The sequence below is a fragment of the Schistocerca gregaria genome, chromosome 10 (genome assembly GCF_023897955.1).
Source record: "Schistocerca gregaria isolate iqSchGreg1 chromosome 10, iqSchGreg1.2, whole genome shotgun sequence".
Classification (NCBI taxonomy): Eukaryota; Metazoa; Arthropoda; class Insecta; order Orthoptera; family Acrididae; genus Schistocerca; species Schistocerca gregaria.
This window is the reverse complement of record NC_064929.1, coordinates 148,625,615-148,649,588: the sequence shown is the minus strand read 5'-3', so window position 1 is coordinate 148,649,588 and position 23,974 is coordinate 148,625,615. Positions and strand designations below refer to the sequence as shown.

The 23,974-nt window shown below is 43.1% G+C and overlaps 1 protein-coding gene across 1 annotated transcript in view; it reads left to right on the top strand.

The window, feature by feature from the left end:
- The first annotated feature begins 51 nt into the window (after window positions 1-51).
- Window positions 52-23,974, top strand: part of LOC126293383 (ras-related protein Rab-27A-like) — a 90,009-nt gene continuing 66,086 nt past the window's right edge. The window contains exons 1-3 of the mRNA XM_049986590.1: window positions 52-134; window positions 341-485; window positions 22,059-22,126. Coding sequence (XP_049842547.1) covers window positions 88-134; window positions 341-485; window positions 22,059-22,126 — 260 coding nt within the window. The 5' untranslated portion in view covers window positions 52-87. The remainder of the gene's footprint in view (window positions 135-340; window positions 486-22,058; window positions 22,127-23,974) is intronic.

Genomic DNA, 23,974 nt, shown 5'->3' with positions numbered 1-23,974 from the left:
GAAGGATACATAAGATTGATTATTCGTGCCTGATTTCTGAAGGAAATAACATTTTGTTTTCAAGAAGCGAAATTTCTGTTTTTAGAAATGAGCCAACAGGTTATAGTAGAAGGAGCGGTTGACGTAGGCAACAGGTAGGAAATAATTTATTTACGAAAGTTTATGGTGTACTGTCTACAAGATTTATGTCCACGTGAGCAGAGTTTAGAAAATTACTAACTTTCGAAAGATACGTACAATTTGAGCGGCGGCTTTCCATCTATACTACCATATGCAGAAATCGCATTATGTTGTAAATTTTTGATACACTTTAAAGTGCACTATATTTTCTGTTACACAGAATGGATTACGACTACCTGATAAAATTCCTCGCCCTTGGTGATTCTGGTGTGGGGAAAACTAGTTTCCTGTATCAATACACCGATGGGGTTTTCAATTCAAAGTTCATATCAACGGTCGGCATTGACTTTAGGGAGAAACGACTGGTGAGTTTAATGTGAATGCTTTGCATTTATGGTATATTATCTGTTCTGCAATACAGAAAACTATATTTACTGAATTTTCGTTTTGAGATCATTGAGCTGTCCCCAGTGCATATGACTGTGTGCAATACCTGTGACAATTTGAGAAATCTTTGCAAAACAAGTTACTTCGCTCCCTGGTGCTACTCTCTATTTATTTCCCCAATATACCTCCTTTAACTGCGAGGATCAGCTGGATTATATGCATACACCTGCCAGTAGAAAAATTCTCACACAGATGTTGTACTATTTATTTATAGGTACTGCCATGAAGTAGTATATTCAGTGATATGGATTGAGATTATTAATACATTAACAAAGATAATCATCTGTTAGATAGTACAGTAATAATTAACTATCATTAAACTGCTATGCCGTAAACAATTTGTGCTTACTAAAGCTAACATTAGTATAAAATACTGACAGAACACCCTCCACTTTGAAAACTAATTTTGTATTTATATTAAAAATGGTACTAGACTGTCTGTCTTACTTTTAACTTGATGTTTACCTTGACTGTGTTGATATTTAGGACTTGGATAGAACCTCCAGAATAGAGGAATGTTTACAATGAACGTTTCTACTTGTCAGGAATGTAACAGGATTCGTCTGTCCCTGATCATAGTCTGTAGGTGGAATGGCTGATAAGACAGCATCTGTTTATCATATTCATTTGGGTGTGCATTTTTTTTTTTTTTAATAATAGGCGATTATCTCAATTGCATGCTTACGTTACGTCAGTTGCAGCTGATTCTTGAAACTTCATCAGTAGGCTTTCATGGGATAATTTGCATCTTATCTTCAATTTTCTGCCAATTCAGTTTCTCCATCCCATGGGTCAGCCAAACCTGGAAATACTGATACTTCCATTCTTTTTGTATGTTTAATATCTCTTGAGCAATGTTCAAGGCTGGGTCACATGAGCTTTTTGTAAGCAGCCTCTTTTACTAATTGCATTTTCTCATGGCATCCTACTTATGAACCAAGGTCTAGCATATTGTTATTTACAACAGAGCCTATGTGACCATTTAGCTTCATATTCCAATGAATTGTTATAGCCAGGTAATAGTACGAGTTGACCTATTCTGTCTGTGATTCGAATATAATGTAGTCGCAGTGGTTTTTTCCCCGAAGTGCACACTTTTATATTTCTGAATATTTAAAGTAAGTAGCCAGTCTTAGCATCACTGTGAAATTTTTTTTTTTTTTTTTTTTTTTTTTGAGATCTGACTGAATATTTGTGCAGCTTTTTTCTGCCAGTACTTCACTATAGACAAGTGTATTATCTTTGAAAAGTCTGAGATTACTCATAATATTCTCTGCCAGATGGTTAATACACACCAGCAAGGGTACCAGTGCATTTCCATGGAGCGCACATAAATTTACTTAAGTACTCCCTGTCCAAGATAACATGCTACATCCTTCTTACCATGGAATTCTCAGTCAAGTCACACATTTTATTTGATATCCCATATAACTGAAATTTTGTTAATAATCGTTATTGTGGTACAAAGTCAAATGTTTTTCTTTTTTCCCCAAACATTTTGGTGTGTGTCGAAAGCATAGGCTAAAAGGAAATGAAGGCTGTGCAGTTGTTGCAGTAGACAAGAAACTCAAATCCAATAAGACAGAAATTGAAGCTGCACGATAAGACATCCTATCAAACATTACTAAATGCCTTCTCTGAAAACTACCTAGAACAGATAGTTAAGAACCCCACTTGTGATGGAAATATATTGGATCTAATGGCAATAAATAAACCTCTTCTGAAGATATGATTCTTCAATTTCTCCATGCGTATTTCATAATGAAATAAATCTCGGGTGAACAGCCTGGCGTGAATGTACAAAGGACACAATATTTTGACAATTGACTTTGTTGCCATCATCAGATGTGCTGTTGTACTGCCAAGGGACGGCAGGCGTGAGGTATACATCAGAGACCCCTCCCCCACCCTTCGGGTGCGCCCTCCACCGTCCGCACTGTGGGCATGCTCTTGGCCATCCATTAAGGTAAAGCACCACATCCACTCAGCAGCAACCCGAAAAATCAAGAAACATGCCAACTTAGCTTAGGTACAAGAGAGAGTTCACTATAATCGGTGGTGTCTGGATACCACCAATGAAGAACTCTTCCAGCTACATCTACAACTTGCCAACTGATTCAGTTCCTGCTCATGGGATTGGGTTGATGGTGTCACATGGGCCACAGTGGACCATGCCCAAAAGAAGTCCACCCAGCGAAAGATACCCAATTTCGAACGTATATTGGAGAAACGGCCCTCTGAAGATAGGGGGAAGCCCATTATCAATCTCATGAACATAGAACTGGATACTAACGCGATCTCAGTTCTCAAGAGAGGATTGAACTTTGCTCTGGCACTGAAAGATGTACCCATCATCAGTGCAGTTGAACAGACAGTAGCTCGAGTCCCTCTGAGGCAGCAGAAGAGGTGCGTTGTGAAACCTGCAGGGCAATGACTAGAACAGTTGCATGTAGAGGAACTGCATATGCCTCAAGTTTCAAATAATAGTTGACCTTGCACTGCATAGATATTTACCCTGCAGAACAGTTCATAATGGGAGGGAGCCTCCACGGCATAGAGATGCTCTAAAGAAACAGACTACAGCATAATAGGTGTAAAACATAGCTGAGTAGATAGAGAGATGCTGAATGAAACGTGTTTGGCTCTCAAGAGGACAATGCTTGAGGCCTTCAGTGACTACCATAGCAGAATACTCGTATTGTCAATTGATCTTTCACAAAATCCAAAGAAATTCTGGCTGTAAGTAAAGGCTGTCAGTGGCATCAAAATTAATGTCCAGTCACTCACGAATGAGACAGGAAATGAAATTGAGGGTAGCAAAGCAAAAGCTGAAACGACAAACTGCCTGTTGGCTCCTATCTCACTTCAGCCGATGTTTGTGTCATGATTTTTCTGATGTTTCTCCAGTGTGAGTGACTGGCATTATCAAAGCTTTACCCTCCATTGCTGGTGGTAGACTGGAGCTCGTGGCTGCAGACCTTATGTACCTGGCGCGCCATTGTCCAAGGGCTTCTCTGCGGTCATTTCTGTTGTGGTTCTTTTCTTGCTACCTGCAACGGTCGTTCACTGCAGTACGGGAAGCCGGGATCTGTTTACCTTGAGGCTTTCTTCTTTCTTGTTGAAGCTATTCTTGTGTTTGTGTATTTCTATAGCTTCTCTGAGCATGTGGCTGTGATAGCTCTACTGTACAGCCAGGACTTCCATGTCGACAAATTTTACTATGTGGTTGGTCTCGCACAGCATGTGCTCTGCCACAACTGATTTCTCCACCTGCCCCAACCTACAGTGTCTCTTATGTTCTGTGATACTGGTACTGATTGATCATCCAGTCATTCCAACGCAAACTTTTCCGTATGTGCACGGTATGCGGTATATGCCTGACACTGCAGGTGGGGTCCCTCTTCTCCTTTGCTGATCTGAGACACTCTTTGATCTCTGTTGTCAGATTGTAAATAGTCTTTACACTGTGTTTGCACAATATACAGCTGATTCTGTCCGTCACACTGGAAATATATGGCAGTAAGGCCATACCCAACATTCCTTTTTCTAATGTGTCAGTTCGCTGAATGTTTGACTCTGTTATACTTCTAATATAACTTCTGTAGTATCCATTGCTGCTTAGAACACTTTCCAGGTGATGCATTTTGCATGTGAGGTGTTACAGCTCACATTTTCATCTTGCTCGCATTATGCATCTTTTCTGGATCTGGGCAATGTTCCTTGCCACAGTGGATACACCGGTTCCCGTCAGATCACCGAAGTTAAGTGCTGTCGGGAATGGCCGGCACTTGGGTGGGTGACCATCTGGGCCGCCATGCACTGTTGCCATTTTTCGGGGTGCACTCAGCCTCATGATGCCAATTGAGGAGCTACTTGATTGAATAGAAGTGGCTTTGGTCAAAGAAAACATCATACTGACCGGGAGAGCAGTGTGTTGACCACACGCCCCTCCTATCCGCATTCTCATCTGAGGATGACACGGCAGTTGGATGGTTCCGATGGGCCACTTGTGGCCTGAAGATGGAGTGCTTTTCTGGATCGGGTGGTGATCTGACAGTTTGTGCAGGTATCAGTCCATGTATGTCTGTTTTTGATGCATGCTGTGTCCCAGGTTTTCACCATTATTTATACCCAGCACATCTAGAAATGGTAGTTTTTTATCCTTTTCTATTTCCATAGTAAATTTTATGTTGGCATGGAGGTTGTTCAAGTGTCATAGGAAGTTACCAAGCTGTTCCTCACTATGGCTTCACACAATGAAGATATCATAAACATATCTGTACTGCACTTTAGGTTTACAAGGTGCCAAGTCCAGAATGTGAGCCAGGAGCATTTTCTCTGACGGCGAACATACAGAGGAACCTGTGAAACATAGAACCCCTACCATCTTGGCTGTATGGATTACCAAAGATCCGTAAGAATAATGTTCCAGTAAGATCAATTGTTTGTTCTCCTGGCTCACTGTTGTATAAACTGGCAAAATACTTGGCCTCTCTGCTCCATCTGCACGTGGTCAATAGTGACATATATGTAAAGGACTCGGGACATTTCATTGAGAAGCTGAAGAAACTAAAACTTGTACCAAACAACACCTGGTCAGCTTTGATGTTGTTTCTTTGTTTACAAGAGTACCACTCAGTGACACTCAGAAACACACGGGTTCCATTTTCCTGAAAGACATCACCCATATCTTTCATGCATGTCCCATCACAACATATTTCTCGTGGGATGGCAACTTCTATGAACAGCTGGAACTCATCACCCTCTTAGTCCAGTGATAGCCAACTTCTTCATGGAACATATCGAAGGACAGGCACTGGACTCAGCACCTTGTAAACCTGAGGTGTGGTACAGATATGTTGTGATGATACCTTCATTGTGTGGAGCCATGGTGAGGAACAGCTCGGTGACTCCCTGATACACATGAACAGCCTCCATGCCAACATAAAATTTGCCATGGAAGTAGAAAAGAACAAAAACTACCATTTCTACATGTGCGGTCAAAGGGATGATGAAAACCTGGGACAAAGCATGTATCAAAAACCAACACACATTGGCTGATATCTGCAAAAACTTTGAAATCACCACCTGAGCCAGAAAAGAGGAATGATTAATATATTCATAATGCGAGAAAGACAAATATTTGGGTCACAGCACCTCAGACATCAAGTCCAGGAAAGTGTTCTGGAAGCAATGGATACTCTACAAGTTATATTAGAAGTATCACAGAGCCAAACTCTCAGCAAAGTGACACATCAGAAAAAGAAATGTCAGGTACGGCTGAACTGCCATTCATTCCCAGAGTAATGAACAGACTCAGCCATATAATGTGCAAACACAGCATAAAGACTATTTACAGTGAAGATCAAAGAGTGTTTCAGATTGGCAAATTAGAAAAGGGACCCATTTGCAGTTTTGGTAATATACCACATACCATGCACATTCAGAAAAGTTTATGTTGGAATGACAGGATGATCAATTGACATCAGGATCACAGCTGCAGGTTGGGTCAGGTGGAGAAATTGGCCGTGGCAGAGCATGCACTGTACGAGACTGACCACATAATAAAATTTGCTAACATGAAAGTTCTGGCTGTAGAGAAGAGTTATCACAGTCACTTATCCAGAAAAGCTATAGGCATACATAAACATGAGAACAGCTTCAACAAGAAAGAAGAAAGCCTCAAGGTAAACAGATCCTGGCTTCCCATGCTGCAACAAACTACTATTACAGGTAGCAAGAAGAGAACTGCACTGGAATTGACTGCGGAGAAGCCCTTGGATGTTGGCGCGCCAGGTACATGTAGCCTGCAGCCACGAGCTCCAGTCTGTCACCAGAAATAGAAGGTGAAGCTTTGACAATGCCACCCACTTCTGCTGGTGAAATGTCAGAAAAATCATCAGACATATGTTACCCGAAGAACATGAGACAGAAACCAACAGGCAGTTTGTCAACAAGTGGCCACAAAAGCCTTAACAATTTTGTAAAAAGTGAAATATTTCTTTATGAAAGAAACTGAGGTGAATTGCCCCACTTAAATTCTCATACCACTGAAATGATGTTTGAAATAAGTGTTAGTGTCAGTGGTGTTGAGAAACAGCCGAAATCGTTAAAACTGAACAATGTTTGAGGGTCCAATTGGATCAGCATGTTAACTTGGGTGGAGAATCATCATCAGATGTATAAGTAACTTCGGATGTGTCCCAGGGAAGTGTTCTGGCACTGTTACTGGTCACGTAAATTAATGACCTTGCAGATGTTATTAATCGTAACCTCAGACTTTTTTGTAGGTGATGCAGTTATCTATAATGAAGTCTTGTCCAAAAGAAGCTGCGTGAATATTCAGTCAGATATTGATAAGACTTCAAAGTGGTGCAAAGACTGGCAACTTTCATTAAATTTCCAGGAATGTAAAATTGTATTCACAAATTGAAAAAAACCTAGTATCTTATGATCATAATATCAATTAGTCATGTTTCCAATTGATCGTCTCCTACAAATACTTGCGTGTAATGCTTTGTAGAGATGTGAAATGGAATGATCATACAAGCTCACTTGTAGGTAAAGTGATTAGTAGACTTTGGTTTATTGGCAAAATAATGCGAAAATGCAGTCAGCCTTGCAGATTGCTTACAGATCACTAGTGTGACACTTTCTAGGATATTCCTCAAGTGTATGGGATCGCTACTAAGTAGACAGGAGATACTGAACATATACAGAGAGGGGCAGCACTATTAGTCACAGGTTTGTTTGAACTGTGGGAGAGTGCCACGTAGATGCCGAAGAAACTGAGTTGGCATACTCAAACTATCATGATCAAGTCTAGTAACAGTTTGAAGAACCTGCTTTAAATGATGACTAGGAATATGCTGCAGCCTCTATGTATCATTCACATAATGACCATGAGGACAAGATTAGATCAATTAAAATGCACACTGGGGCATTTAAACAATCATTCTTTCCATGAATGGAACAGGGAGAAACCCTAATAACTTGTACAATGGGACATACCTTTTGCCATGCACTTCATAGTGATTTGCAGAGTAAAGGTGTAGATGTAGAAGTCAAGAAATACTGTAGCTGTCTTCATACTTTCAGGATTTCATGTAAGAAAATTGCAAATAGTTTTTTGTAGCACCAATATTTTTTTGTAATCCATGTGATTGGCATGAAGTTGGTCATGGTGTTCAAGATACCTCATTAGATTCTACAGCAGGTGTGTGAACAAAGATAGTAGATGGTAGTTTTATGGATTGCTTCTGGTACCCTTCTTGTAGATGGATGCGGTGTGTGCTTTCTTCCAACTAATGGATAGTTCAAGCAATCTGCAGTATATTGTCATTAAAAAAAGGGCTAACTTGACTACAAATTCTGCGTAGAATCTAATAGGGATTCCATCAGACCATGGAACTTTGCTCAGTGTTTGTAATTTCAGCTGATTCTCAGTGGCACTGATACTAATATCTATTTTACTCATCTTTCCAAAGATGTGTGAATTAAACTGGGGCAAAAATCTCTGGCTCTTTCTTTGTAAAGGAACATTTCAAAGTGCAATTCAGCATCTCTGTTTTTGTTTTGCTACCCTCAGTTACAGTTCTTGTGTCATCCACTGAGCATTAGGACATTAACTTTGATGCCATCGACAGTCTTTGCAAATGATCAGTTTCTTTGGGTGTTGTGTGAGATTTTTCAATAAGATTATGCTAAAATAATCATTGAAGGCTTCATGCATTGCCTTCTTGACATTCAAACGTGTTTCATTCAGAATCTCTGTAGCTATAGCCATATTATGCTTCATTCTGCACCTATTATGCAGTTGCTTCTGTTTCTTTAAAAACTTTTTTGCAGTAGTTACCAGAAGAATCCCCCACCTCCTCCTGTAATGACCTGTTTTCCTATGTACATACCTCTACAGTGCACAATCAACTACTCTTTGAAACTTGAACCAAATTTCCTCTACATGCTCCAGTCTGGAGCTCAGTGTTTCGAGTTCTTCATTGAGAAGCGACACTGCTGCCTCTTTGTGTAGTTTGCTAATCATATAAATCTCTCTACCTATTTTAGTTGGCCTCTGTAGTATGGAAATCATTGTTGCCACAGCTGCCTCATTGTCACTGATAAGCTTCGACATGGACATCCTCAAAAATGTCTGGTCTATTTGTCATCATTATACCTAATATATTTCCATCATGATTGGACTTCTGACACTTGTGCCAAATAGTTTTCAGGAAAAGCATGTATTATTTCATGCCCACCATTTACACAATTGTAATTTTCTTAATTGATTGTTGGATGATTAAAGTCTCCGCCAATAATGGCCATGCCATTGAGGAAGTTGCATACTAGATTTTCACTGTTTTCAATTATATTTGGAAGTGAGTTCGGTGGTCGATAGAAGGATCCGCTTATAAGTTTATGCGTGCCCTATACTCAGTTTTGCCCAGTCAGTTTCACATCCAGTTTCAGTTTGTATCTTAATAGATTTGAATTTCTTGCCTACTGTGACAAATACACCAGCTCCATTTACCATTAACCTACATTTTCAGTACACACTTAGATTTAAACCAAACATCACACTGCTTTCGGTTTCAAATTTTAACAATCCTTCTGTACCTAGTATTTTGTGAGCTTCAGTACTTTTGAGGATCACATCAAACTTTGGCACTTTGGTGTGATTGTTTCGGCAGTTAAGCAGTAGGATTTTAGTAGTGATCTCTTTGGGGGACATTTCTTTGGATCTCATACTTACACTTCTGGGTGTCATATAGCTGTTGCTTTCTTTAGTGGATGAAGAGCTGCATAATATTAAAAAGCCTTTATGTACACCTGTTACACAATCTGCTACCTCTGATGTGTACCCATGACCTATTCAGGACTAATTTAAAATTTTCAACCTTATGTTGCAAGTCGAGGAAGTCACAGCCTACCTTGTCACAGAACCTTTGCAGACTCGGTTTTTAGCTCTCTGCTTGGCTCGGAACCAGGAGACCCTGTCAGTTGGCAGTGCTGCAGATTGTGAGCTATGTTGTAACTCTGTGAGCAAGACTGGTCTTTTGGACCTTCTCTGCCATTCACTGGAATGATACAGCTAAGACCTCGGAAGCCAGGTGACAGATATCATTTGTCCCATTGTGTGCCACGATCTGGAGTTAGTTATACCTTGTTTCCTCTGTGGCTATCAGATCGCCATCTTCAACATACACTCCTGGAAATTGAAATAAGAACACTGTGAATTCATTGTCCCAGGAAGGGGAAACTTTATTGACACATTCCTGGGGTCAGATACATCACATGATCACACTGACAGAACCACAGGCATATAGACACAGGCAACAGAGCATGCACAATGTCGGCACTAGTACAGTGTATATCCACCTTTCGCAGCAATGCAGACTGCTATTCTCCCATGGAGACGATCGTAGAGATGCTGGATGTAGTCCTGTGGAACGGCTTGCCATGCCTTTTCCACCTGGCGCCTCAGTTGGACCAGCGTTCGTGCTGGACGTGCAGACCGCGTGAGGCAACGCTTCATCCAGTCCCAAACATGCTCAATGGGGGACAGATCCGGAGAACTTGCTGGCCAGGGTAGTTGACTTATACCTTCTAGAGCACGTTGGGTGGCACGGGATACATGCGGACGTGCATTGTCCTGTTGGAACAGCAAGTTCCCTTGCCGGTCTACGAATGGTAGAACGATGAGTTCGATGACGGTTTGGATGTACTGTGCACTATTCAGTGTCCGCTCGACGATCACCAGAGGTGTACGGCCAGTGTAGGAGATCGCTCCCCACACCATGATGCCGGGTGTTGGCTCTGTGTGCCTCGGTCGTATGCAGTCCTGATTGTGGCGCTCACCTGCATGGCGCCAAACACGCATACGACCATCATTGGCACCAAGGCAGAAGCGACTCTCATCGCTGAAGACGACACGTCTCCATTCGTCCCTCCATTCATGCCTGTCGCGACACCACTGGAGACGGGCTGCACAATGTTGGGGCGTGAGCGGAAGACAGCCTAACGGAGTGCGGGACCGTAGCCCAGCTTCATGGAGACGGTTGCGAATGGTCCTCGCCGATACCCCAGGAGCAACAGTGTCCTTAATTTGCTGGGAAGTGGCGGTGCGGTTCCCTACGGCACTGCGTAGGATCCTACGGTCTTGGCGTGCGTCGCTGCGGTCCGGTCCCAGGTCGACGGGCATGTGCACCTTCCGCCGACCACTGGCGACAACATCGATGTACTGTGGAGACCTCACGCCCCACGTGTTGAGCAATTCGGCGGTACGTCCACCCGGCCTCCCACATGCCCACTATACGCCCTCGCTCAAAGTCCATCAACTGCACATACGGTTCATGTCAACGCTGTCGCGGCATGCTACCAGTGTTAAAGACTGCGATGGAGCTCCATATGCCACGGCAAACTGCCTGATACTGACGGCGGCGGTGCACAAATGCTGCGCAGCTAGCGCCATTCAACGGCCAACACCACGGTTCCTGGTGTGTCCGCTGTGCCGTGCGTGTGATCATTGCTTGTACAGCCCTCTCGCAGTGTCCGGAGCAAGTATGGTGGGTCTGACACACCGGTGTCAATGTGTTCTTTTTTCCATTTCCAGGAGTGTATATCATTGTTAAAGAACTACTGAAGTATTTTTAAATCGACAACTATGAACGCTGGTATGTGACTTCTCAGTTACAAATAATAAAAAAAAGAAAATGTGTTTTCACTATTTTCGGAAATTCAGTCCCAGTGGGGGTGAAAATTTTTGTGGATATATTTGATTATGGAAGTATTTTTGAAGCTAAAACTATGAAAATTTGTATTTGGCTTATCTGTTAGAAATATAAAGTATGTACGTCACTGTTTTTTGGTAATTCAGCCATTAAGGGGTGAACTATCTTATGAAAATATTTCATTTGGAAACTGTTATAACCTTTAATCACCAATAATTGCGTGGATATTCAACACTCTCTCTTAGAAACAATAGTATTCGACTGCCATGCCGTGATATGCAGCCGGCGCCATTCGTAGCTAGGTGGCGCTTCCGCGCTCAGCCGATTTGCGGAGCGCCTCTATCGCTGTTTGCGCGTACTGTCGTGGCGGCACTGTTAAATGTTGTGGCACTGTCACAACACTTTTCCGCCCCTTGGAAAAAAAAAAAAAAACACTCACTTCCTTGGAGACATGGACAGCGCAGAGACATCCATGGCTTCTTGCGAGGTCCCGAGGAGATCCCTCGGAGAGACACGAGAGTATGGTCGAAAATGTCCAGGACGGAAGCTCGTGCGTGGAACGTGCCTCCTGGATGAGATGATGGGTGAAAACTTCGGAGAAGCATCCATAGGTGTCATGGACCTGGGAGTGTGCTCCAGCGTGATGGGTCCCGGAGAAGGTGGCGTCGCGACTGGGGCCGGTTCCGGCATACTTGGAAGCGGTAGTGACGTCGGCTGCATCAACACGTACGGTAGATCGGCAGCAGCAACAAGGCTGGCATCTCGGGCTGCTGGAGGCGAAGGATGGGGCGGTGGCACCGGCGTGGCCACCACTCGTGAGTGCATCTGGTCGTAATGGCGAACAACCGTGCCGTCGCCCATACGTATTTCACAAAGCCGGCGGCCGCGAAGAGCCTTGACCACCCCTGGAATCCATTTAGGGCGAGATCCATACCCTCGTGCCCGCACGTCGGTGCCCACCGAGTATTTTCCCGTACTAGGGGACACAGCACAAGGCCTGACAGGGTGAAGCAGGTGCACTAGAGTGCGCGGTTGGCGGCCATGCAAAAGTTCAGCATTGCTGCGATCACCCAGAGGCGTGAAGCGATAAGAACTCAGAAATTGCAGCAGAGCGTCATCTGTGGAAAAATCACTAAGGAATTTTTTCATCTGGCATTTGAAAGTGCGTACAAGGCGCTCAACCTCCCCATTCGATTGCGGATGCAAGGGAGGTGCTGTAACATGATGAATCCCTTGTCCAGTACAAAAATCACGGAAGGCCTGCGAAGAGAACTGAGGGCCATTGTCCGTGCCGATCGTGGATGGAAGACCTTCAAGCGCAAAGATTTTGGACAAAGCCAGCGTCGTCGCCGCAGTGGTGGGTGACGGACATCTAACAACAAACGGAAACTTCAAGAAAGCGTCAATCAACATTAGCCAATAAGTACCGAGGAAGGGGCCGGCAAAGTCGGCGTGCACCTGTTCCCATGGCTGAGCTGGATCAGGCCACAGAGAGGGCATTGTACGAGGTGCAACCAGTTGTTGAGCACACTGACCACACGCAGCAACCATATGGGCGATGTCCGAGTCAATACCGGGCCAATAAACGTGCCTGCTTGCCAGGGACTTAGTCCGAGAAATACCCCAATGGCCTTCGTGCAACAGTTTGAGAACATCTTTGCGAAGAGAGGCTGGCACCATGACCTGTGGAGATGCGCCATCCGTGGCCAGAAGAACAACACCATTACGAACAGACAGACAAAGGCGCAAGGCATGGTAATTGCGAAGGGGATCCGATGCTCAGCCCTTGGTCCTGTCCGGCCAACCCTGTTGAACAAAACCGATCACCCGACGCAGGACCGGGTCCCGCGCAGTAGCCGACGTGACCTGCGAACCTGTAAGTGGAAAACCCTCGACCGCACGACGTTCTTCCTCATAAATGTGGAAACAGAGGAGTTCATCACGATCGAAAACCGGGTCAGGACCCATCGGCAATCGCGACAATGCGTCAGCGTTGGCGTGCTGGGCTGTGGGGCGATAGTGAATCTCATAATGAAAACAAGACAAGTATAAGGCTCAACGTTGCAGGCAGTGAGCTGCCTTATCCGGAAGCGACGCCGAAGGGCTGAACAGAGAGACCAGCGGTTTGTGGTCGGTGATGAGGTGAAACTTAGAACCATACAAAAAAACGCTGAACTTTTTTAGAGCATAAATGATAGCGAGCGCCTCCTTTTCGATTTCAGAGTAACGCCGTTGCGCATCGTTGAGGGTCTTGGAAGCATAGGCGATGGGTCGTTCCGACCCATCCTCATACCGATGGGCGAGAACAGCCCCTAGGCCATACTGTGACGCGTCAGTCGCCAGAACCAAGTGCTGACCCGGACGGAATGTGGCAAGACAAGGCGCCGACTGCAAATGAGCCTTCAGGCGGACAAAAGCCTGCTCACACCCGTCGGACCAACCGAAGGGGACGTTTTTGCGTAACAGCTGATGCAGAGGATAAGCTACCGCCACTGCGGATGAAATGAATTTGTGATAATAAGCAATCTTGCCTAGAAACGCCTGAAGTTCTTTGACCGTAGACGGCCGGGGTAGAGCGTTAATGGCCGCAACGTGCTGACGTAGAGGACGTATACCCTCACGGGACAAGTGGAAACCAAGATACACAATGAAGCGTTGGAAGAACTGCGACTTGTCCAGATTGCACCTCAACCCAGCCGAATGCAAAACCCGAAACAGTGAACACAAATTACGAAGGTGCTCCTCAGTGGAGGCCCCCGTGACAACAATGTCATCCAGATAGTTTATGCAGCCGGGAACGGAAGCCGTGAACTGTTCCAAAAACCGCTGAAAAATGGCCGGTGCGCTAGCAACGTCAAATGGTAACCGCTGGTACTAATACAACCCACAAGGAGTGTTGATAACGAGAAATTCCTTGGAAGTAGCGTCCAACGGCAACTGATGGTACGCCTCCGATAAGTCAAGTTTGGAAAAGAACTGGCCCCCAGCGTGCTTGGTAAACAACTCCTCAGGACGGGGAAGAGGATAAGTGTCAATGATGCTCTGAGTGTTGACAGTGGCTTTAAAGTCACCACACAATCGCAGACTCCCGTTTGGTTTAGAAACCACCATGATCGGCGATGCCCATTCGCTGGAGGTAACCGGAAGGAGAATCCCTGAAGCTGTTAACCTGTCTAGCTCAGCCTTGACAGGTGCACGCAACGCCACCAGAATAGGGCGTGCCCGGAAAAACTTAGGGCGAGCCGTAGGTTTAAGAGTAATGTGGGCTTCAAAATCCTTGGCACAACCCAGACCAGCAGAGAACACGCACGAAAATTCAGAACACAATCCATCCAGCTGTTGATACGGAATATCCTCAGATATGAGGTGCACATCATCATCAATGGAGAACCCGAACAACTGGAAAGCATCATAACCGAACAGGTTTTTTGTGCCCGCATGATCCACGACATAAAACGTGAGGGGCCGAACAACAGACTTGTAGGCAGTGGAAGCATCAAACTGGCCCATGATAGGAATTTTCTGTTATTATAAGTCCTCAGATTTCGCGTATCTGGAGACAAAGGAGGGGAGCCCAACGCCAAATACGTGTGAGAATTAATGAGAGTTACTGCAGAGCCAGTGTCCACTTGCATGCGGATGTCTTTATCCAGAACACGAACAGTAACAAACAACTTATTTGTTTGAGAAAGCACACAGTGAACATCCATATCCAACGCCTCGTCCTCGTCGACAGGAACTTTAGGGGACTGACACGCAGAAGCAATGTGACCTTTTTTCCTACATGAAGTACACGTGGCCCAACGTTTTGGACATGCTGCCCTGTCGTGCTGTACGAAACAACGGGGGCAAGAAGGAAGTGCGGAGGGCAAGAAGGAAGTGCGGAACGAACCGGCTTCTGTGGTTGCTGGTTTCGCTGTGAGCGTTGCGGCCCAACGCGACGTTGTTGACGCGAGTGAACCACCGCCACATCCTCGTTCTCCTGTGAAACAGGCAATTTGTCCATGTCGAGAGTTGACTGTACAGCGCCTACATCACACCACGCGTCTATTTGCGCACCAGCAGCATGAGACACTTCAAAGGATTGAGCGATGCTTAGAACTTCCGACAACGACAGGTTTTCCAGTTGTAGGGCACGTTGCCCAACGCCTTTATCAGGAGCAAGCCGTAGAATAGCATCCCTAACCATTGAATCAGCATAAGACTCGTGATGTGTGTCCGTGACAAACTGACATTTCCTACTCAGACCGTGTAGTTCCGCTGCCCAAGCCCGGTAAGATTGATGGGGCTGTTTACGACACCGGTAGAACGCCACGTGGGCGGCAACGACGTGGGTGTTTTTTCGATAATAGTCAGACAATAAGTCACATATTTCTTGGAAGGACAGGGAGGCAGGTTCCCACAGAGGGGCTAACTGAGATAGCAGCTGATAGATCCGAGGGGAAATCCAAGATAGAAATAACGACTTACACATAGGAGCGTCGACAATGCCGAAAGCCAAGAAGTGTTGCCGCAAACGCTTCTCATAATCCTCCCAGTCTTCAGCGGCCTCGTCGTAAGGAGGGAATGGAGGCGTAGAAGAGAAAGACAGAGGATGAGTCAGCGACGTCGACAATGCCTGAATCGCAGCCGTCAGCTGTGTTTGTTGAGCCTGAATAGTAGCCGTCAGCTGTGTTTGTTGTTCAATGAGCGCTTCCATAAGCTGTTCCATGTCTGCCCCGTCACGGACACGCAAATCCTCAACGCAGTGAAAATATCCGACCTCATCGCCAAAAAGTGTTATAACCTTTAATCACCAATAATTGTGTGGATATTGAACACTCTCACTTAGAAACAATAGCTGATCACATGATTACAACTCAGTCTCTCGTATTCGACTGCCGTGCTGTGACATGCAGCCGGCTCCGTTCGTAGCTAGGTGGCGCACCCGCGCCTAGTCGATTTGCGGAGTGCCTCTATCGCCGTTTGCGCGTACTGTCGTGGCGGCACTGTTAAATGTTATGCCACTGTCACAACAGAAACATTTTTAAAGTGAAGTATTTCTCAGTTAGAAATGAAAAAATCCATGAAAATTTTGTGTTTCACTGTTCTTGGAAATTCATTACCTAAGGGAGTGAAATAGGTGATCCATCATCACCTAACCCAAACTGTTAAGGATAGAAACTTGAAATTTGGAGGCAGTGTGGAGCTTACATGGTAGGCATTGTTTATGAAGGGAATGTTCAAAATTACTCTCCTAAGGGGTTGAAATGGAGATGAAACGCTGTTTGAAAGTATATTTTTGAAGCTAGAACTGTTGTTGTTGTTGTTGTTACGGTCTTCAGTCCTGAGACTGGTTTGATGCAGCTCTCCATGCCACTCTCTATCCTGTGCAAGCCTCTTCATCTCCCAGTACCTACTGCAACCTACATCCTTTTGAATCTGCTTAGTGTATTCATCTCTTGGTCTCCCTCTACGATTTTTACACTCCACGCTGCCCTCCAATACTAAATTGGTGATCCCTTGATGCCTCAGAACATGTCCTACCAACCGATCCCTTTTTCTCGTCAAGTTGTGCCACAAACTTCTCTTCTCCCCAATCCTATTCAGTACCTTCTCATTAGTTATGTGATCTACCCATCTAATCTTCAGCATTCTTCTGTAGCACCACATTTCGAGAGCTTCTGTTCTCTTCGTGTCCAAACTATTTATCGTCCATGTTTCACTTCCATACTTGGCTACACTCCATACGAATGCTTTCAGAAATGACTTCCTGACACTTAAATCTATACTGGATGTTAACAAATTTCTCTTCTTCAGAAACGCTTTCCTTGCCATTGCCAGTCTACATTTTATATCCTCTGTACTTTGACCATCATCAGTTATTTTGCTCCCCAAATAGCAAAACTCCTATACTACTTCAAGTGTCTCATGCCCTAATCTAATTCCCTCAGCATCACTCGACTTAATTCAACTACATTCCATTATCCTCGTTTTGCTTTTGTTGATGTTCATCTTATATCCTCCTTTCAAGACGCTATCCATTCCATTCAACTGCTCTTCCAAGTCCTTTGCTGTCTCTGACAGAATTACAATGTCATCGGCGAACCTCAAAGTTTTTATTTCGTCTCCATGGATTTTAATACCTACTCCGAATATTTCTTTTGTTTCCTTTACTGCTTGCTCAATATACAGATTGAATAACATTGGGGAGAGGCTACAACCCTGTCTCACTCCCTTCCCAACAACTGCTTCCCTTTCATGTCCCTCGACTCTTATAACTGCCGTCTGGTTTCTGTACAAATTGTAAATAGCCTTTCACTCCCTGTATTTTACCCCTGCCACCTTTAGAATTTGAAAGAGAGTATTCCAATCAACATTGTCAAAAGCTTTCTCTAAGTCTACAAATGCTAGAAACGTAGGTTTGCCTTTCCTTAATCTTTCTTCTAAGGTAAGTCGTAAGGTCAGTATTGCCTCACGTGTTCCAGTATTTCTACGGAATCCAAACTGATCTTCCCCGAGGTTGGATTCTACTAGTTTTTCCATTCGTCTGTAAAGAATTCGTGTTAGTATTTTGCAGCTGTGGCTTATTAAACTGATAGTTCGGTAATTTTCACATCTGTCAACACCTGCTTTCTTTGGGATTGGAATTATTATATTCTTCTTGAAGTCTGAGGGTATTTCGCCTGTTTCATACATCTTGCTAACCAGATGGTAGAGTTTTGTCAGGACTGGCTCTCCCAAGGCCATCAATAGTTCCAATGGAATGTTGTCTACTCCGGGGGCCTTGTTTCGACTCAGGTCTTTCAGTGCTCTGTCAAACTCTTCACGCATTATCGTATCTCCCATTTCATCTTCATCTACATCCTCTTCAATTTCCATAATATTGTCCTCAAGTACATCGCCCTTGTATAGACCCTGTATATACTCCTTCCATCTTTCTGCTTTCCCTTCTTTGCTTAGAACTGGGTTTCCATCCGAGCTCTTGATGTTCATACAAGTGGTTCTCCTATCTCCAAAGGTCTCTTTAATTTTCCTGAAGGCAGTATCTATCTTACCCCTAGTGAGATAAGCCTCTACATCCTTACATTTGTCCTCTAGCCATCCCTACTTAGCCATTTTGCACTTCCTGTCGGTCTCATTTTTGAGACGTTTGTATTCCTTTTTGCCTGCTTCATTTACTGCATTTTTATATTTTGTCCTTTCATCAATTAAATTCAATATTTCTTCTGTTACCTCGTCTTTTTACCTATTTGATCCTCTGCTGCCTTCACTACTTCATCCCTCAAAGCTACCCATTCTTCTTCTACTGTATTTCTTTCCCCCATTACTGTCAATTGTTCCTTTATGCTCTCCCTGTAACTCTGTACAACCTCTGGTTCTTTCAGTTTATCCAGGTCCCATCTCCTTAAATTTCCACCTTTTTGCAGTTTCTTCAGTTTTAATCTACAGGTCATAACCAATAGATTGTGGTCAGAGTCCACATCTGCCCCTGGAAATCTCTTACAATTTAAAACCTGGTTCCTAAATCTCTGTCTTACCATTATATAATCTATCTGATACCTTTTAGTATCTCCAGGGTTCTTCCATGTATACAACCTTCTTTCATGGTTCTTAAACCCAGTGTTAGCTATGATTAAGTTGTGCTCTGTGCAAAGTTCTACCAGGCGGCTTCCTCTTTCATTTCTCTCCCCCAATCCACATTCACCTACTACATTTCGTTCTCTCCCTTTTCCTACACTCGAATTCCAGTCACCCATGACTATTAAATTTTCATCTCCCTTCACTATCTGAATAATTTCTTTTATTTCATCATACATTTCTTCAATTTCTTCATCATCTGCAGAGCTAGTTGGCATATAAACTTGTACTACTGTAGTAGGTGTGGGCTTCGTGTCTATCTTGGCCACAAAATGTGTTCACTATGCTGTTTGTAGTAGCCTACCTGCACTCCTATTTTTTAATTCATTATTAAACCTACTCCTGCATTACCCCTATTTGATTTTGTGTTTATAACCCTGTAGTCACCTGATCAGAAGTCTTGTTGCTCCTGCCACCGCACTTCACTAATTCCCACTATATCTAACTTTAACCTATCCATTTCCTTTTTAAATATTCTAACCTACCTGCCCGATTAAGTGATCTGACATTCCACACTCCGATCCGTAAAACGCCAGTTTTCTTTCTCCCGATAACGACATCCTCTTGAGTAGTCCCCGCCCGGAGATCCGAATGGGGGACTATTTTACCTCCGGAATATTTTACCCAAGAGGATGCCATCATCATTTAATCATACAGTAAAGCTGCATGCCCTCGGGAAAAATTACGGCCGTAGTTTCCCCTTGCTTTCAGCCGTTCGCAGTACCAGCACAGCAAGGCCGTTTTGGTTAGTGTTACAAGGCCAGGTCAGTCAATCATCCAGACTGTTGCCCTTGCAACTACTGAAAAGGCTGCTGCTCCTCTTCAGGAACCACACATTTGTCTGGCCTCTCAACAGATACCCCTCCATTGTGGTTGCACCTACCATACGGCTATCTGTATCGCTGAGGCACGCAAGCCTCCCCACCAACGGCAAGGTCCATGGTTCATGGAGGGGAGGAAGCTAGAACTACGGTAACTAAAATTTGGTTTTTCAGTCGACTTGTATTGTGTACTAAATTGTCTGTCCAACAATTTTGGGCACAGATCCAGCTCATTTCATATATTTCCACAGACATACAAAACTGGCTTCCAGCAACCCCTCTTTTATAAATTTGCAGTAATTAAAAGTGTATTTAATTATTGTTGTTTTCTAGGGCTTTGAGAGATTCTTCTGAATGTGGCCTTTCAGATACAACAGTAATTGCTATTGTAGTATGCTGTCTAGCTTGCCAAAATATGGGATTCTACTTTAGTAACATTGCTGACAGTGATTACAAAGTTTAGGTAAACTAGTCAAACCAACAGATGCTAATCAACTAAAATATCTGGGGAAGGGGGGGGGGGGGAACATAATGGGAAAATAACCCACATGCTTTGTCACAATGTCCAACTGTATATCCCCCTAGAACTGGCTGTGTGAGTCAATTCAAATATTGGAGCGTGCCTAGTAAATCTCTGTTGTATCAAAACCAACTTTCATGTTAAGGAAAGCTATTTTCTGACAGTAACAAAGATGTCATATAAGGCCAATGCAGAAAATGAGCTGCTCACATGTTCATCTTAAGAACTCAACATGTGCTATTCTGTATACAGTACCACTGACTGCCTCCAGCCTGTTATTACTGCCAAGCACTTCATACTGCAACAAGTACTGTGTAAAGTTTTCCAAATAGTTTTAATGTGCTAGAGAACACTACGGTTCTCAAATGACCTGAAAGGTCAGTTATTGTTTCAGGTGTAGTATTTATTATGCAGCAGAGTGCTGGTCAATATCTTACATCATACTGAGGCCCCCCCCCCCCCTGCCCCCCCCCCCTATTTTCTAACATATTTTCATCATCAACCATATAGATACTTCACTAAATTATATACATATTTATGATCTACTTTATCTGAAAGTTAGTAATGGGACATGTGTTAACATATTGAGAGGTGGTTACAAAGTTTGAAATTACTGTTATTTGCAGTTAGTGCGCGCGCGCCCACACACACACACACACACACACACACACACACACACACACACACACACACACACACACACACACACACATTCTAATTAACCAAATGAATGTGACAGATAATAAAGTTAAGTCATCTAAGCCCTGAGTTAGTATTCAAGATCTCTTTTGTTATACTGTTGTTCGCAAATGAAAAGTCATAGTTCTGATTAAAAGAATCAACTATGTCTGTTCCTACCAATGGATGGACATATCATTAGTTAGTACTTGGACATCAAGTTGTAAATTCCCTAATTATAGTTATACAAATTGTTGATAATTACAAAAAAGTTATCATCCAATGGTTACTATTGAAATGTGATACAAAGACGATTACATATCTCTTGTTTTCATGGAAAAATAGTGAAATTATACAAGTAAACAATGCTGATTACATTTTTGTTAATTACTCTGAAACTACAATATCCCAAGCATTACTACCTTGTTTCCTGTTTCTGGTATGAGTACATTATTTTTTTAGTATGAACAGAATTTCATTGCAGAATACAGCAGCCCAAATAAACACTTTGTTTACATTGTTAATCTTGTTTTGTTTTATGAATTACAGTAACTGTGAGGTAATTAGATGTGGTGTGATAGCCAATAGCATAGCAGGCTGACAGTATGATAAACAGAGTTGTTACAGGTTTCAAACATTATGATTAAAGTGTATTTGATACCTCTTTTGTTATTCTATTATTCACAAATGAAAAGACCTAATTTTGATTAAATTAATCGACAGTATGTATTCCTGTCAGTGGATGGATGGATGTAATATTAGTGAGTAATTTGACATGAAGTTGTTGAAAATTACCTTACAGAGCTCAAAAGGTAATGTAACAGTTAATCATGCAATTTGAATTAGCCTTGAAACTGTATGAAAAGTGAGCTGTTACGGTTCAGACTGCATTTTCATATTCAGAATAAATGCTTCTCTCTCTCTCTCTCTCTCTCTCTCTCTCTCTCTCTCTGTGTGTGTGTGTGTGTGTGTGTGTGTGTGTGTGTGTGTGTGTGTGTGTGTGTGTGTGTGTCCAACCATCCTTGGCAGCAGTAAGTACAGAATGCATTGCATTAGCTGTTACTTAAAAACTAATAATTTACATGTGAATTGTGTTCTGCATTTCATCTTATCCTCTGTCCACAGGTCTACAGATCGCAAGGAAGAAGCCAGAGGATACACCTGCAGCTGTGGGACACAGCAGGACAAGAGAGGTTGCTGTTGTTTAAAATAGTTATTGTACTGCTGACAGAGGCACTTAGTGCCTAAATAATGGAAACTGTGAACAGGGCAAAATAGATGTCAGTCTTTTACACCAACAAAGCTGGTGTAGCAGTGTAAAATATATCAGGAGAGGCAACACAGAAAATGGCATTCACAACAGCTTGCTGCCCCAGTCTGCAACAACTCTTTCCTGAGTCCCTTTGGTACATAAAAGTGAAAGGATGGAGCCCCTGCGAGCTTTTGTGGCCAGTGTGTACAGTATCAGTGATTTTGATCTATGGGCATTGCACTGTGGTCCGAGGTATATTTCTGTGCCTAATGCTTCAGCTTCTAATACTGGAGACATCATCATAAGATTTACTATCAACAATATTCTTTATCACAATTTATTTATTACGGTGACCGGTTTTGACCACTACTGTGATCATCTTCAGACCAATGAGTAAGAACCTCCTTCTGTTGATTTACCACCAGGAGGAGGTTCTTACTCATTGGTTTGAAGATGACCACAGTATTGGTCGAAACCGGTCACCGTAATAAATAAATTGTGATCAGGAATGTTTTTGATAGTAAATATTTAAGATCTCAGGGTTGTGCTGACATGTATTCGCATTTTTTAGTGCTGAGGCCCCACAGCTTGTCAAATATCAGTCCTCCTCCTTCTCACTTAAACTACTATTCTATGTTTGAATTGCTGTGGCCTCTGTATATCCTAACATAGTAATGATTAGAGCTTGATAAAACTGTAATATTGATGAAGTGAATGTGGTGTTTCCCTGGTACAATTTGTCTGTGTTTCTCAGATGACAATTGCTCCTGTTTTCCATAAGCCAGGAGTTGATGCTTCTATTTGTAGTTCCAATATACAGTTGACCTTATGTACAAAAGATTTTATACACATTGATTCATATTAACATTTAAAAAAACCCGAAGCGATGTTGCTTAGACAAGTAAATTTATTTAAGACACGTGAGGTCGCAAATGTCGGGAAATACCCCAAAATTGGATGACAGATATTGAACATTTGATGTCACCAGATGATGTACCTCACTGCATGTGTAGCAGTAGGGCCTGTTGGTCTGTCATACCAGATCATCTCAGCTCAGACTTTAGCAAGTCAGGCTCAGAGCTCAAGTCTTGTGCCTGGAAGCAATGATTTTCACACTGCGTCACACTATTTTGTGTTTTCATAGAGGTAAGATTTATTATTTTATTTACCAGCCTCGTGGTCTCTACCAGTTAATTGCAAAGCAGAGTGCAATAAAAACTATTGTAAGTCTTCACAAGTAAATATGTGTAAGCTTCCAAATTGCATTGCTACCAGGAAACGAGCTGTGTGTTCTTTACTAAATAAAGTCTGTAAACAAAAATAGGAGGGACAGAAGGAAAGAAATATAAAATAAGGACCCTTTTTTGCGCCGGCCAGGGTGGTCGAGCGATTCTAGGCGCTACAGTCTAGAACCGCGCATGACCGCTACGGTCGAAGGTTCGAATCCTGCCTCGGGCATGGATGTGTTTGATGTCTTTAGGTTAGTTAGGTTTAAATAGTTCTAAGTTCTAGGGGACTGATGACCTCAGAAGTTTATTCCCATGGTGCTCAGAGCCATATGAACCATTTTTGAAGGACACTTTTGCTTGGCTAAAGCGAGGACAATATTTTGTAACTGGTACATTCACAACATATTGCATTTACAAAAGATGTTCAAAAACAGTGTAGCCTAACAGTGTGATGTGTAAAATTGCCCCCTACTGGCAAGAATAGGATTGACAAGCCCTTTGCACATGAGGTGAGGTATGTCACCTGGTGATGTCACATATTCAACATTTGTCATCCGATT